This window comes from Aquarana catesbeiana, linkage group LG03 (genome assembly GCF_042186555.1).
Source record: "Aquarana catesbeiana isolate 2022-GZ linkage group LG03, ASM4218655v1, whole genome shotgun sequence".
Classification (NCBI taxonomy): domain Eukaryota; kingdom Metazoa; phylum Chordata; class Amphibia; order Anura; family Ranidae; genus Aquarana; species Aquarana catesbeiana.
Window position 1 is genome coordinate 693,220,420 of NC_133326.1, and position 14,746 is coordinate 693,235,165.

The window sequence follows — 14,746 nt, forward strand, 5'->3', positions numbered from 1 at the left end:
CTAGTGATGTGTTGTCACTAGAGTTGGACAAGAGTGCTGGCAGGAAGGAAGTAAAAAAGGTATTTAGGGAGGGCAAATTAATTTACCATAATTATGGAAAGGGTTTCTTGATGGTAATATTGGTTACACTGTTTAATATATTATCACAAGATGTGATTCAGTAAAATAAAAAAAAACTTGGTAATTCCTGTTCCACTAATGGTATACAAATCATGAGCACTAAGCATTAGTGATTGGCTAAACACCCCCCGATTCAGTTCACACTAGAACATGGAAAAAGTTTGGACCCGAATGACAAACCCTATCAAAGTCTATAGGACCAGAACTTGAAAAAAAGTCTCCATTTTGAAAGCTTATATGCAAGTTATTGGTCATAAAATGGGTGTGGGGGCCCAGGTACTGCTCTGGGGGACATGTATTTATGCAAAAAATGTTTTAAAAAAATATTGTTTAGGCACATGTGCGGAGCCTTCCCGAATGGACGCTTAACCGGGAAGCTCCGTCCCACTCCGGCTGAATGATCCCTCTGCAACGGCTATACAGCATGGCTCAGAGCCTCACCACAAGCCCGAACCCTTGGAGAGCCAGAGAGACCTCTCCTGTTAGCTGGGATCAGCCTACCAGACCTCCGAGGCCTTCAAGATGGCGACCACTCCACAGCATGGCACGGCAGCAGAGGAAGAAGAGGACATTGTAGACGCAGATCCCGCGCCCCTGGACAGGTCAGTCCTTCCAGCAATACTGCAAATACCCATGTCCCTGCCTTCCATTCTCCAACATCCACTGAACCCCTCTTGGAGAGGACCCTTGATGATCTCCTCCACTCCCCTGCAGGAGACTTCACTGCTAGCCTGGGCTTCACAGGGGGCCCACCACTGATCTGCCCACCCAGTCCCACAGATTTCTCCACTCTGCTAACCGTATTCTCAAAAATTTTAGCTAGGGGTCTTTCTCAGACTGCCACACAGATAAACTCGGCCATCCAAACAGATATGCAGAACCTGGGAGCAAGAATTGAAGCCATAGAACTAAAAACAGACCACACAGTAGCAAGGGTCAACCAAAATACTGCCAGAATTCAAGATCTTCAGGACCAACTGGACACTGCCCTATCTAAAATCGATGACCTGGAAAACAGATCCAGGCGTTACAACTTCAGGATTAGATGCCTTCCTGAATCAGTGAAGGATGTTGATTCTGCTGTCTGTCCCTTTATTAAGGACCTACTTCCTGACATCCCAGTTCACTGCCTGGAATTGGACAGAGCTCATAGGGCCCTACGACCCCCTGTCCCAATGGACTTCTGAGAGACATCATTGTTATGCCCCACTGTTACAAGGTGAAGGAGGAGGTTATGAGGATAACCAGGAACTTGGACCAACTCTCTATCCAAGGTCACCATGTGCAAATCTTCACCAGTCTCTCACCCACAACCATTCAGAAGAGACGCACCATAAAGCTGCTTCTCCAGGCACTTACTCAGAAATTGATTAAACATTGGTTGTCCTTCCTCTTCCATCTGAGCTTTTTATTCCAACAGAAAACCCATGGGTTCTCATCATTCCATGACAGCGAATGCCTTCTGTACCAGCTAGGCCTGATTTCTCAAGACCCCCCATGACATTGTCCCACAGGAGCTCCGGATCGGCAAAGAGACCCCCCCCAACAAGTCCACTCACCCTGTTTGACAGAAGCAACAACCAAAGAGATCCAAGGACTCTCGCCCTCCCTGACCTGGGTACCATCAATCCTGGAAGGTCCCTGGCTAAGACGCCCACCCTTATCCAACAAGCTATTCTTTCACCATGGAAAGAACTAAGTTTGTGTTCCTATTCCTTTTCTTTTGATATATTCAACTATTTTTGTGGCTTCCTTGAGCCTCCTAGCCCCAAGTGGTTGTCTAACCCCCTCAAGGGATATCTTGTTTTAAATTTAATTAGCATTGTTAGCTGTTTCTTTATCTTTTTAATGGGGATTTGGTATAATCATGATCCTCAGAATGAGTATTCTCTCTGGAGACTTTACTTGCTGAACCCACCTCAGTTCCCAGTTTTCTATTCGGGGTCTACCCCAATGTCTATAGGGAACTCTACTCCCAACCAGGACTCCGAAGACTGTTAGTTTGATCATAAATGCTACAATTCGTTTTTCAGATGTAGGACCTTTGAGGACATTTACTTTATAGCGGGTTCAAGGCCAGAGTGGGTTTCCTGCTCCTCCATCCTCCTCTGCATGAAGTATGGGACATCATGCCAGGGAAGACTAGTGTCCCCAATTTTGGTGGACAACTTTTGGGTTTTGTTGGTAGAGCGGAATGGGCTGGGCCTTTCCCTTCTACCTGAATTTGGGGGATTTATGTTGTTTTACTCTTGCCCTGTATTGACTCATTTCTCTTTACTCTCCTTCTGCTCTCCTGCTAGTCTTTTTTCCACCCTCTTCTCTCCTAGCAGTTGCGGGTTCATCATATGGCAGTTGGTTTCAGCTCCCAGGTACCCCATGCTGCGTCTCTACCAGAGCACTCAGCTGCTACAAAGTCGGGCCTCCATCTCCTGTAGCAGAGATTACAATTCCTGGGCCATGACTTCAATTGATCCAGTCAACTCCCCATTGAGGATAGCCTCTCATAATGTTCAAATTCTCCAGTCAAGAGACATAAGTTATTTCCACTTTACCACTCCCAAAACCTCTACTTCAGGAGACACACTTTCCAGTATGTTATGCTCCTTCATTTATCCACCATAAATATCCACAGTTTTACTTAGCGAATGCAGAAGACAAGATGAGAGGTGTAGCTATCTTTTTTGCCAAACATTTGAGCTTCTCCCTCACCCATGTAATTAGGGACCCACATGGGAGATACATTCTCCTATCGGGTTCAATTAATGGCACTGTTTACACTTTTCTCTGTTACAATGCCTCTAACCGTGGACAAGCAACATTCTTCTCCTCTTTAGTGCCAATCATCACGTCCCACACGGAAGGTTCAGTAATCCTCGGCAGAGACTCCCACATAGCCGTGGACCTTAGCCTCGACAAATCAGGAGGGGGGGAAATCACGCCTCAAACATCCCATGAAACAAAGCTTGCGCATTGCTAGGAATCCTGCATTCGCTGGGCCGAATAGACATATGGAGGGAACTTAACCCACAATCCAAATACTACAGTCACTTTTCGGCTCTGCATCAAACCTACTCCAGGATAGACCATATCTTTGTCCCCACTGCAGTGATTCCACTTTCCTCCAGATCCCTTATCAGAGATACTGCTCTCTCAGACCACGACATTGTTCTACTCTTACTTACACATTCACCGGACCTCAGAGGCCCATTTAGTTGGCGACTTAATATGTCCATACTTAGCGGCCCTGTCCAATGCACTATCTTGGAGAAGGAACTTAAAGAATTCTTTCTCACAAACAACTTGAGAGATATATCTCCAGAAACCCTCTGGGCCGCCCATAAGGCCATGCTCAGAGGTAAATTAATATAGATCTCAGCCAATCTTAAAAAAGAGAGGAGATCTGAGATAATCAATAGGCTTGTGCAATTCGTTTTGTTCTGAATTAATTTTTTTAACGAATTTCGACAAATTCGTTAATTCGGAAATATCCGAATTAACGAAAACCCGTTTAACAAATTTTTCCAAATATTTGTAAATTCGAAAAATTTGTACATTCGTAAATTCATACATTCGTACATTCGTACATTCGTACATTAGTAAATGAGTGAATTTGTAAATTTGTAAATTCGGAAATTTGGAAATCTGAAATAATAATGAAAGCGGGGTTCCACCCAAATTTTGAACATTATCTCTATGCATTCTCTTCCTTGCCTAGATGCTGACATGCTGTGTAAAAAAATTTAAATCGCCGTAATTACCTTTTTTTTTCTAAACTTCTTAGCACTTCCTGGTTTTCCTCCCATGGGAGTAGATATGTTTCTAGCCTCTCCCAGACCTCCCACAGTCCCCAGGGAGCTATTCTCAGGCTTCCCAGCATGTATTGTGCAACAGCGTCATCACAACATCTCGGTGAATGCTGGGAGCACAGCATTCACCGCATCCAGGAAATACATGCTTGTGGGCTTCAAATGCCCACAATGAAGATGGAAACCGCCTTCAGTGAATTTTATAAGTTATTCTTTACAACGAAATCGGACACAGGCGGACTTATTACACAGAACATGTGAGTAAATAATCATGAGAAGAAAAGTTTGTGAATGAACTCCAAAAAAAAAAAACGATAGATAGGTGGACCCCCGCTTTAACTAACAATAACTTAACTATTACTAGTAACTATTAAATTATAGGTATTGTAATTTCCTTTCAAATTTGGCTGTTAGTGAACGTAACACATACAAATTTATCCGAAGTTATGAATGATCCGAAATAACGAATGCCGTATCCAAACGAATGGAACATAATTAATTAATAATAATAAATAACAATAATAATAATAAAAACGTTTTATTATTATTATTCGTTATTAATTTGTTCCATTCCATTTGTTTAAATGCAGCATTCGTTTTGGATAATTCGTAACTTCGAATAAATTTGTATTTGTTACGTTCACTGACAGTCAAATTTGAAAGGAAATTACAATACCTATAATTTAATAGTTAGATACTATTTCAGATTTTTGAATTTTCGGGTTTTAGGATTTTCAAATTTCGAATTTACAAATTTCCAAATTTTCTAATTTACAAATGTACGATTTTACGTATTTACCAATGTACGAATTTACGAATGTACAAATGTAAGAATGTACGAATTCACGAATGTACGAATTTACAAATGTACGAATGTATGAATGTACGAATGAACGAATTTACGAATGCACGAATTTACGAATTTACGATTTTTTTGGCTGTGCCAAGGTCTAATAATCAAGCTGGAGAAGGACTTTCTTAGACTCAGCAAATTACATAAATGAAACCCCACAAATGACTCAATGGCTCAATTAGATGCAGCTTGCCTTGCCCAAAATTTAGCACTGACCACGGAAGTACAGTAGAAAAAAATCTCTCGTGGGTTTGGGCACACTACTATTCCCAAAAAGACAGAATTGGCTCAAAATTGGCCTCCTATCTTCCAAACCACACACTTTTTCATTCCCCAAAATCTGCACTCTCCCTGGAGTTCTATCCCAGAACCCCCAAAAAGTAATGCAAACCTTCCAGAATTTTTATTCAAAACTCTATAATGCGCATGACCCTGCCACCCCCAAAAGTCTGGCGGAGTTCCTCCAGAATATCCCTCTTCCAAAATTGGCATCTCAATGTCGCTCTAGCTTAGAGTTACCAATTTCAGAACTAGAAGGCTCCTTATCATGATCGGAGATGCGACGTGTCATACTGACACGCTGCACTCGCGATCGCCGTGCTGCGCACCCCTGTGGGCGCGCACTGGTATGTTATCCTGCTGGACATCATATGACGCCCAGTCAGGATAACAGAACCACTTCCTGGGCCGTCAATCTGCTATAGCCTGGGCGGGAAGGGGTTAAGGGAATTATCAATATCTCCTTGATTGAGGCTAATGTAAAGCTCTTTACACGCTGGTACCTTGTGCCCCCACACCTTGCTAAGATGTACCCTGACACCTCACCACTTTGCTTCCGAGGCTGTGGTCAGATGTGAAACCTTCTTTCACATCTGGTGGACATGTCCCCACTATCAACGTTTTTGGAACAAAATTTTTCGGATGATACAGAATGTCACTGGCTGTCCTATCCTTCAAACCTCCCAAATAGCTCTGCTCAATAGACGAATAGAGAAGACTCCAAGACATATTCAGATTCTCCTCTTCTACATCCTTCTAGAAGCCAAAATTACATTAGCTGGGGCCTGGAAACAACCCATAGTTTCTTTCATGGCAGCCAAGCGGAAAATCTCTTGGATCATGGCACAAGACAAACTTGTTAGTATTCTAGACAAAGACAAAGTTAGGAGATTCAAAAGTGTCTGGGAATCTTGGGAAAACTATATTGATACCCCTTTGAGATCTTCCCTCGTATTTAGCACCATTTACCCCTCAGTAACTGACTCACTCTCTCTTCCCCCCTTCAAACTTTTATAATATCCTCCTACTGACAACCTTTCTGCTGCTCCTTTTTTGTCTTTCTGGTTTTATAATGTCTTCCTTTTATATGCGATTTTTTTTTAAACAAATTACCACTTGCTACCCCCTTTCAAGCGGGTCCAGGAGGGGGTTGGGAATTCTGTCCTTGGCCTCTCCTAGACACGCTGAAAGTTGGGGCATAGTTATTTCATGTCTTCATGACACCCTACTCCTGACCTCTGCTGGAGATTAGGATTTGGTCAAATGGGGTTTCCTGGGACCACCCCTCTCTGGGTTCCAGTAGACTGAGCTCCTGGGGCCCGTATGTGTTGCAACCATTTCCAGGTGCACGGCCCCCGTGACCTCAGTCTCTAATAACATCTACCCAGGCGTGGGACTAGGGCCCCTGAAAAGAGTTTTTTTTGTTATAAAAAGTATGTAATTCTTTTCTCACCCCAGGAGGGTGTGGTATTTTATCTACATGCACCCTACCCCACGTTTCTTCTTGTCAATTTATTATTTCCACTATTATTGTTCATTGTCATTGTTATATTCTTCAATAAAAATGATTGAAAGAGAAAAAAAAGAGCAGTAATTTTATTGATACTTAAAGTAAAATGCTAAAAATGAAAAATTCCTGTAAATATAGTGCCTTGGGGGGGGGGGGGATTGCCTTAGTCTGCCTGTAAAGTGCATCTGTACCATGTATAGAACCTGCTGCAGCAATTGACATAGATAAGGAAAAAAGTGACATTTAAATGGATTTTCCCTTCTGCAAGCTTTCTTGAAAGAAAAAACAACCCATTGCCAGCAATAAAAAAAATGTGAGCCCCCCCAATCAACATCAGGCCAATTGGGTCTCGTAGGGATTTTAAGTGGAACTTGCAAAAATGTAAAAAATGGTGTGGGGTCGAACATGCAGCCTGGCAGGCCATGAAAGGGGGGTTGAGTGAGCCCCACCCCAAAGCACCTTGTCCCCATGTTGATGGGGACAAGGGCCTCTTCCCCACAACCCTGAGTGGTATTTGTGGGGAACTGTGGTGCATGCCGGGATGATGACGTCACAAGGTGTGGTGCCACCAGCTGACATCGTCCGGTGGGCCAACCCCTTACCTATTTAAGAACTGTCAGACAGTGGAGCAGACAGTCAGTGGTTAGCCTTTGTCATGCGCAGAACTTTTTTTCTTTTTTCGGGTTGAGCGGTGCAGCAGGCGTCATGATTGACGATGGATCTTCATCGGGGGACACAGTTTGGTCTGGTATGGATTGTGGGGGACCCCTACACCATTGTTTTCAAATTTTTTTATTCCGGCAATGTTTTTTTTTTTCATTCAGCTGTCATTGGGGAAGCCTGCTGACAGCTGATGACTCATCCGTTGGTAAGAACATGGTGGCTGGCTTCCTGGCCCACTCCTTAACAACTGGCAGCTATTCACTGTGAGCTCAGCGGGTGAACATCCTGCTGAATGCCTTGAAATTTCAGGTGTTTGGCTAACATCTGAACAGGTGCTGTTCTGGGCCCAACCAATGCTCGGCCCGAACAGTTTGTCCATCTCTACTAAGCATAGTATGGTGGTTTTAATCTACAGAATTCATATTGCTGTCTTGTATTTAATAGGGTTCATAGCTTACCCTTCCACTAAATAAATTTCTTCGTATTTTTTTTTTAAAGGGTTTGTGAAATGTAAAACTCCATGGATGCAGTAGAGCTAGCAGACTGGTCACATGATAGAGAATCTGACAGAGATGCATCAACCTGAGAGAGAGAGAGAGAGAGAGAGAGAGACAGACAGGATCCTCACTGGAGCAGGGGAGCATAGGACATTAGAGGGACCCTCACAGTCACCAGCCGACATCCTTAGACAATAAATCTAAGTGTAATCTCCATCTGGGGTAACTGAATACCACGCAGAGGAGAGGAGCATCTGGTGAAAAGTGCCTGTCGGTGGGAGACACGGATGAATAATACTAATGCCGCGTACACACGGTCAGAATTTCCGACAACAAATGTTCGATGTGAGCTTGTTGTTGGAAATTCCGACTGTGTGTAGGCTCCATTGGACATTTGCTGTCGGAATTTCCGACAACAAATGTTTGAGAGCTGGATCTCAAATTTTCCGACAACAAAATTTGTTGTTGGAAATTCCGAGCGTGTACACAATTTCGACGCACAAAATTCCACACATGCTCGGAATCAAGCAGAAGAGCCGCACGTTCTTGACGTTCGGAATTTCCAACAACATTTGTGTGACCGTGTGTATGCAAAACAAGTTTGAGCCAACATCCGTCGGAAATAAATCCACGGTTTTGTTGTCGGAGTGTCCGATCGTGTGTACACAGCATTAGAGTAAACCTAGGCATGGATCTGGTTACTCCCACACAGTGGCAAATACTGTGAACGTGCACTACCCCTTTGAGGGGTGAGTATTTCTGGTGAGTGCTTTACCTCTAGGGGCACTGTAAAGATTGAAGAGCGCTTGTCACTTTGAAAAACCATATGTTTTATAAGGACTGTATATATTAATTTTATTTCAGCATAAAAGGACACATACGATTGAAGAACACCTGTCACTTTGGACATGTTATATTAGGATTGTGCACATCAATTGATTTGTCACTTTTCTCATGATTGCACTGTTTGCACATTACGCATATTAATTATGTTTTAGCACCAGTCACTTTATAATTAATGCACATAAGTATGTTTAGATATATAAGTCACTGGTCAGAGAGTGATTTTGGAGCACTCAAATCCCAGGATTTAAGAACAGCGCCACACCCACCCTTTTATTCCTTAATTTTCATACTCCACCTAGGTGGTTTTATCTGTAGGAGCAGCAGTTCTCATTTACCAATTCAATCTAGCCATTTGCGCGGAACCATCCATAACCTTTCTTATAACTGGAAGGACATTTGTCTTTGTCCTAACCTAATTATTTTTAAATGTACAAATTGTAATCTTAAAGTGATTCTAAAGGCTCAAGGCTTTTTACCTTCATGCATTCTATGCATGAAGATAAAAAAAACCTTATCTGTGCAGCAGCACCCGCAGCCCCCCCACCTGAGTTCCATTGTGATCCAGCGATGTGCACAACAGCCTCGGCTCTCCGGGGACTCTCCCTCCTCATTGGCTGAGGTAACATTGGGAGCCATCGGTTGTCTCAGTCACAACCAGTGAGCCAATGAGGAGAGCGTGGGAGAGGGGTCAAGACATGGCTCTGTGTGTAGAAATGAAGGATAGGGTGTATTGGCGCTACCTGAAAAAATCTTATATTAATCAATATGTTTAAAAACTGGGATAGCCAATAAATTCGCACCACCTACTTGAAATTATAAATCTAAGGGGTGTGCAGTATGTACAAACTCCCTTATTCACAATATGGGTAATGCCACCAGACAAGTATTTTACCAATGCTCATATGTTCAATAAATTATGATAAAACCAAGTGTCGCACCACTTATTGGATCCTACTGTATCTGGGAATGAGACCAGAGACTAGATTCCATATAGTGCATTTACTAGGAACCATATAGCAATACAGTGGTATAGATATAAGTATTACTATCCTAATCTGATATGTTACATTTAATTCAGCATAAATTGCAATTACATAGGCCAAAAACTACTCAATAACATAGGAGACAGCAGTGATTAGATTTGCAACAGATATTATGACAGTCCCATATATTGATGTTAGGTGGCTCATGCAGATTCCCACAGGTGACTTTGGTGCTGCAATAAATTGTCAGGTGACTCTCGTCCTCCCCCTTTGGTTGCCTACTCACCAGCTCCCAGACCCCCAACAGGGGTATAACGCTTATGATGTGGTGCGCTGGGTTGCTTCCATCTAGTGGATTCTTATCTTGTAGCCAGCTCCCCAAACCCCCCAGTGGGGTATTTCGTCTGTAGTGGGAAATAGATCCCCTTGCTGCCAGATATTGTAGTAGATATATCCTGTGCTTTTAAATCCTTGGCGATATTGCTTCCACTCATATATTCAGAAAAAATGGGAGAGTTTCCATAGCATAATACCGTATGGCCACTTTATTTAAAATTATAACTAGACCAGCCACGCTGATCTTATAAAGAAAGTGTTTTACAATTGACAAAAACTATACTGAGAAATAAAAATTATAAAGTCTCAATCAAACAAAAATTAAAAAAATTAAAAAATAAAGAAAAATAAAACTGCCAAATCCAGATACTGATTATAAATTTCTGTCCAGATGGAATAGGACAGCAATGATTGCCCAGCAAAGTGCAAACTTAATTAAAAGCAAAGAGTCCCTCCAAACAAGCATATGGAGCACAAGGTATAAGGTTACCAGCTGCTAAGCAGCGTCCTCCTCTTTCCTTGCCTTAGAGTAGACTGACAGGGCGTGATGCCGTTGAGAGTCCCCTGTGAATAGACATACAGAGCAGCGGCTCGGGAGTGAGCCTGCTTTGGTGCCCCCATAGCAAGCTGCTTGCTCTAGGAGGACTAGGCTGATGGGAGGAGCCTGGAGCACAGACCTGAGAAGAGGAGGATCTGGGCTGCCCTATGCAAAACCAACTGCACAGAACAACAAACAAAGAAAAAGTCTTTAATATCACTTTAATATGGTCTTATAGTAAAGAGTGTAGTGTTGGTTCTTGCTGATTCTTAGCTATGCCATAAGTGACTCATATGTAGACTGTATGTAATATATATAAATCAGTGGCAGGCACTGTATACTCAGTGCTACAAGAAGAGCTCAAAGAAGCATCTGAGCATTTGTATTAATATTATTGTTGTTAATATTATACAAAATTATGCCACTGTGAAATAATTAGGTAACCATACATATGCTAGATAGACCATGGTAATTAAAGTATCAACTTTTGTTTTTTCTAATTTGCTAATTGCTAGTCTTACATCTCTAACCTCATAAATGTTTTCTCTAAATAGCAATGATAATTAATCCCATGAGAATATCACTGATCCCTAGTGACTCCCTGACATTCATTCTGTTTCTTCATAAAAGCTTCAGTACCAAGCATGATTGAAAAGCAAGGGCCAACATTTACAGCTTTCTAGGTTTTTAACCATCCTTTCTCTCTTTATATCATAAAGTCCACGATAGGCGTGCGCAGCCTTATGCATTAGGTTGTGCACCCCAAAGCTCAATATATATTTACACTATATTACTAAAAGTATTGGGACGCCTGCCTTTAAACGCACATGAACTTTAATGGTAGGCTGTCAGGGAGTATTGGCTTACCCATACGGGTAAGCCGATACACCGACAGTGTACATGAGACCTGTATGGCATCAGTGATCTGCTGATTGCTGGTGAAATGCTTTCCAGGCTTCTGCAACAAAAAATAATAAATGCACATTTTTTTTATTGACAAATGATGGGCACACTGGCAGCAATTGATGGGCACAGTGGCGACAATTGATGGGCACAGTGGCGACAATTGATGGGTACAGTAGCTGCGTTTGATGGCACAGTGGCGGCAATTGATGGCGCATTTGATGGCACAGTGGCGGCAATTGATGGCACAGTGGCTGCGTTTGATGGGCACAGTGGCTGCGTTTGATGGCACAGTGGCTGCATTTGATGGCACAGTGGCTGCGTCTGATGGCACAGTGGCGTCAATTGATGGGCACAGTAGCTGCGTTTGATGGGCACAGTGGCTGCAATTGATGGGTTTTTTTTGTTTGCACACCCTAAAAAAATTTTGAGCACCACTGCTCCAATGTGGGCTGACGTACAGGTACGTTAACCCAAATTTGGCACTGCTTCCTGTCCGCCATATATTAGGGCTGTGGGCATATTGGAAGTGGTTAATATACACATGTAGTATATAATATATAAATAAATATGCACTTTTTTGCTGACAAGCCAAGGTTTATATAGTTTTAATTGTATATGTAATATATATATATATATATATATATATATATATATATATATATATATATATATATATATATATATATATATATACATATACATATATATATATATACATATATATATATATATATATATATATATATATATATATATATATATATATATATATATATATATATTGTAAAAATAAATATATATATAGTACACACACAATAAAACTATATGAACCTTGGCTTGTCAATGCATATATATATATATATATATATATATATATATATATATATATATATATATATATATATATATATATATATATATATATATATATATATATATATATATATATATATATATTGTGTAGAAAAAAAAAATATATATTTATTTATTTTTACACAATATAAATAAATATATATATATATAGTGACAAGCCGGGGTAAGATTCATATGGATTGGTTGGCTTTTTTTTTGGTGCATCATTTGCCCATTGCCTGCCCAGGTGCCCTGCTCAGTGCTGTCTCACTCACTGTAGTGCTCACCTCGATCTAGCAGGCTGCAGCCACTCGTCTGCCACTCTCCAGGGTCTGCTAGTCCGCTGCTTCTAAGGGAGAGAGAGGCCGGAGGGGGGGCAGAGTGCAGATGTAGATCATTCCGCCAGACCTGCAGCCAGAACTATAGAAGCTGCATCGGCAAATGCGGCTGGGTTACTCCGCGGCTGTGGCCCTAGTTTCCTGCCCAATCACCTCCAACTCGCAGCACAGCTGTTTTTTGCTGGCTGGACCCGACCCCAGTAGTGGTGACTGAGTTACACAGGGAGAGGACAGACATTTTGTAGGCAGTCAGCACTAACAAAAGGTGTGAAACACTGACAGAGCACAGGGATGATTAGGGTGTGCCTGGGCACACCCAGCACACCCCGTGGGCACGCCTATGTAGTCTATATTGTTTTGAAACTACTTCACAAAAGTTCCACATTATTTTTAATAATTTAATTTGCACAGATGTCAATGGAAATCACACCCCGAAATCGCCAAAAGTAGTATAGAAACAACTTTTGGGAATCGTTGCAGCGCTGCAAATTGCCGGCAATTGCCACCGATTTGGCATGCAATTTGACATGTCAAATTGCATGCCAAATCACATCAATGTGAACCAGGGCTCAATGTGTGTTAATGTTAGGCACATACTTCTTCAGGCCCAAAAGATTTCCCCCCTTAATGTCCAGGCCATTTTTTGCAATACTGCACTGCGTCACTTTAATTGACAATTTTTTTTCTGATACTGTGATGTCCTATGACAGATATTTGGCCATCTGTAAACCATTACATCAGGGCTCAAAATTTCAAGTTGTGAGCCACTAGCCAGGCCTTAAGAGTTACTCGCCACCAGTTGCCCTACCCTGCCCCGCCCCTAAACACGCCCTAGTAAATTATCTCATGAAATTACACTGTTAAATGTTTTATGCAGAATTAAGTTCCAAAAATACATTTTAACAAAAACTTTAACAATATTAACATGAAGCATATCAGTACCCATTAGCGCAGCCAAACAGTGCCCATCAGTGAAGTCGATCAGTGTAGCTGATCAGTGCAGCCTATCAGTGCCCATCAGTGCAGTCTTATTAGTGACCATCAGTGCAGTCCATCAGTGCAGCATATCAGTACTCATCAGTGCAGCCCATCAGTGAAGCCCATCAGTGCAGCGTATCAGTGCCCATCAGTGCAGCCTCATCAGTGCCCATCAGTGCAGCCTTATCAGTGTAGCTGATCAGTGCAGCCTTATCAGTGCCCATCAGTGCAGTCTATCAGTGCAGCATATTAGTACTCATCAGTGCAGCCCATCAGTGAAGCCCATCAGTGCAGCCTATTAGTGCCCATCAGTGCAGCGTATCAGTCCCCATCAGTGCAGCCTCATCAGTGCCTATCAGTGCTGCCCCATCAGTGCATTCCATCAGTGCCCATCAGTGCAGCCCCATCAGTGCAGTCCATTATTGCAGCATATCAGTGCCCATTAGTGCAGCCTATCATTGCCCATCAGTGCAGCGTATCAGTGCCCATCAGTGCAGCGTATTATAGCCCATCAGTGCAGTATATTATTGCCCATCAGTGCAGCGTATCCGTGCCCATCAGTGCAGCATATCAGTGCCCATCAGTGCAGCATATTATTGCCCATAAGTGCAGCATACAATTTCCTACCAGTGCAGCATACCAGTGCCCATTCGTGCAGCCTATCAGTGCCCACCAGTGCAGCATACCAGTGCCCATTAGTGCAGGCTATCAATGCCCACCAGTGCAGCATACCATTGCCCACCAGTGCAGCGTATCATGCAGCCTCTCATTGTCCATAAGTGCAGCCTCATCATTGCCCATATGTGCAGCCTACCATTGCCCAAAAGTGCAGCCTCATCAATCATCCATGCCTAGCATTGTACCAGGAAGGAGTCAGGATGGGGCAGCCGGATGACACAGAACGGGATCTCCCGCTAAAACATGGCTTGTATATGAATAGCTGCACTTTTCAAACAAAGTCTCATCTCCTGGAATCTAATAGACAGCATATTGGTCCAATGCCGGTCCGGAGGCAGGACTTTGTTTGACATCGGCCAGGCTATTCATATACAAGCTCATATATGTCTCAGCGGAAGATCCCCGCTCTGTGTCCTCCGGATGCATGATCCTTCTGACCTTTTCCTGGCTGATCGCTTCTGCCAGAAGCGATGCAGGCTTTTTTACAGGACATCAAAGCGGCCCAGCCAGAAGCAATCAGCCAGGAAACTGTCAGCCTGTTCCGCCTCTGCTCCTCACTCGCC

The 14,746-nt window shown here is 42.6% G+C and overlaps 1 protein-coding gene across 1 annotated transcript in view; it reads left to right on the forward strand.

Annotated features, from left to right (window-relative positions):
• The first annotated feature begins 642 nt into the window (after positions 1–642).
• LOC141134216 (olfactory receptor 1496-like) overlaps positions 643–14,746 on the forward strand; it is a 29,711-nt gene continuing 15,607 nt past the window's right edge. The window contains exons 1-2 of the mRNA XM_073623799.1: positions 643–722; positions 944–1,202. Of these exons, the coding sequence (XP_073479900.1) occupies positions 643–722; positions 944–1,202 (339 nt within the window). The remainder of the gene's footprint in view (positions 723–943; positions 1,203–14,746) is intronic.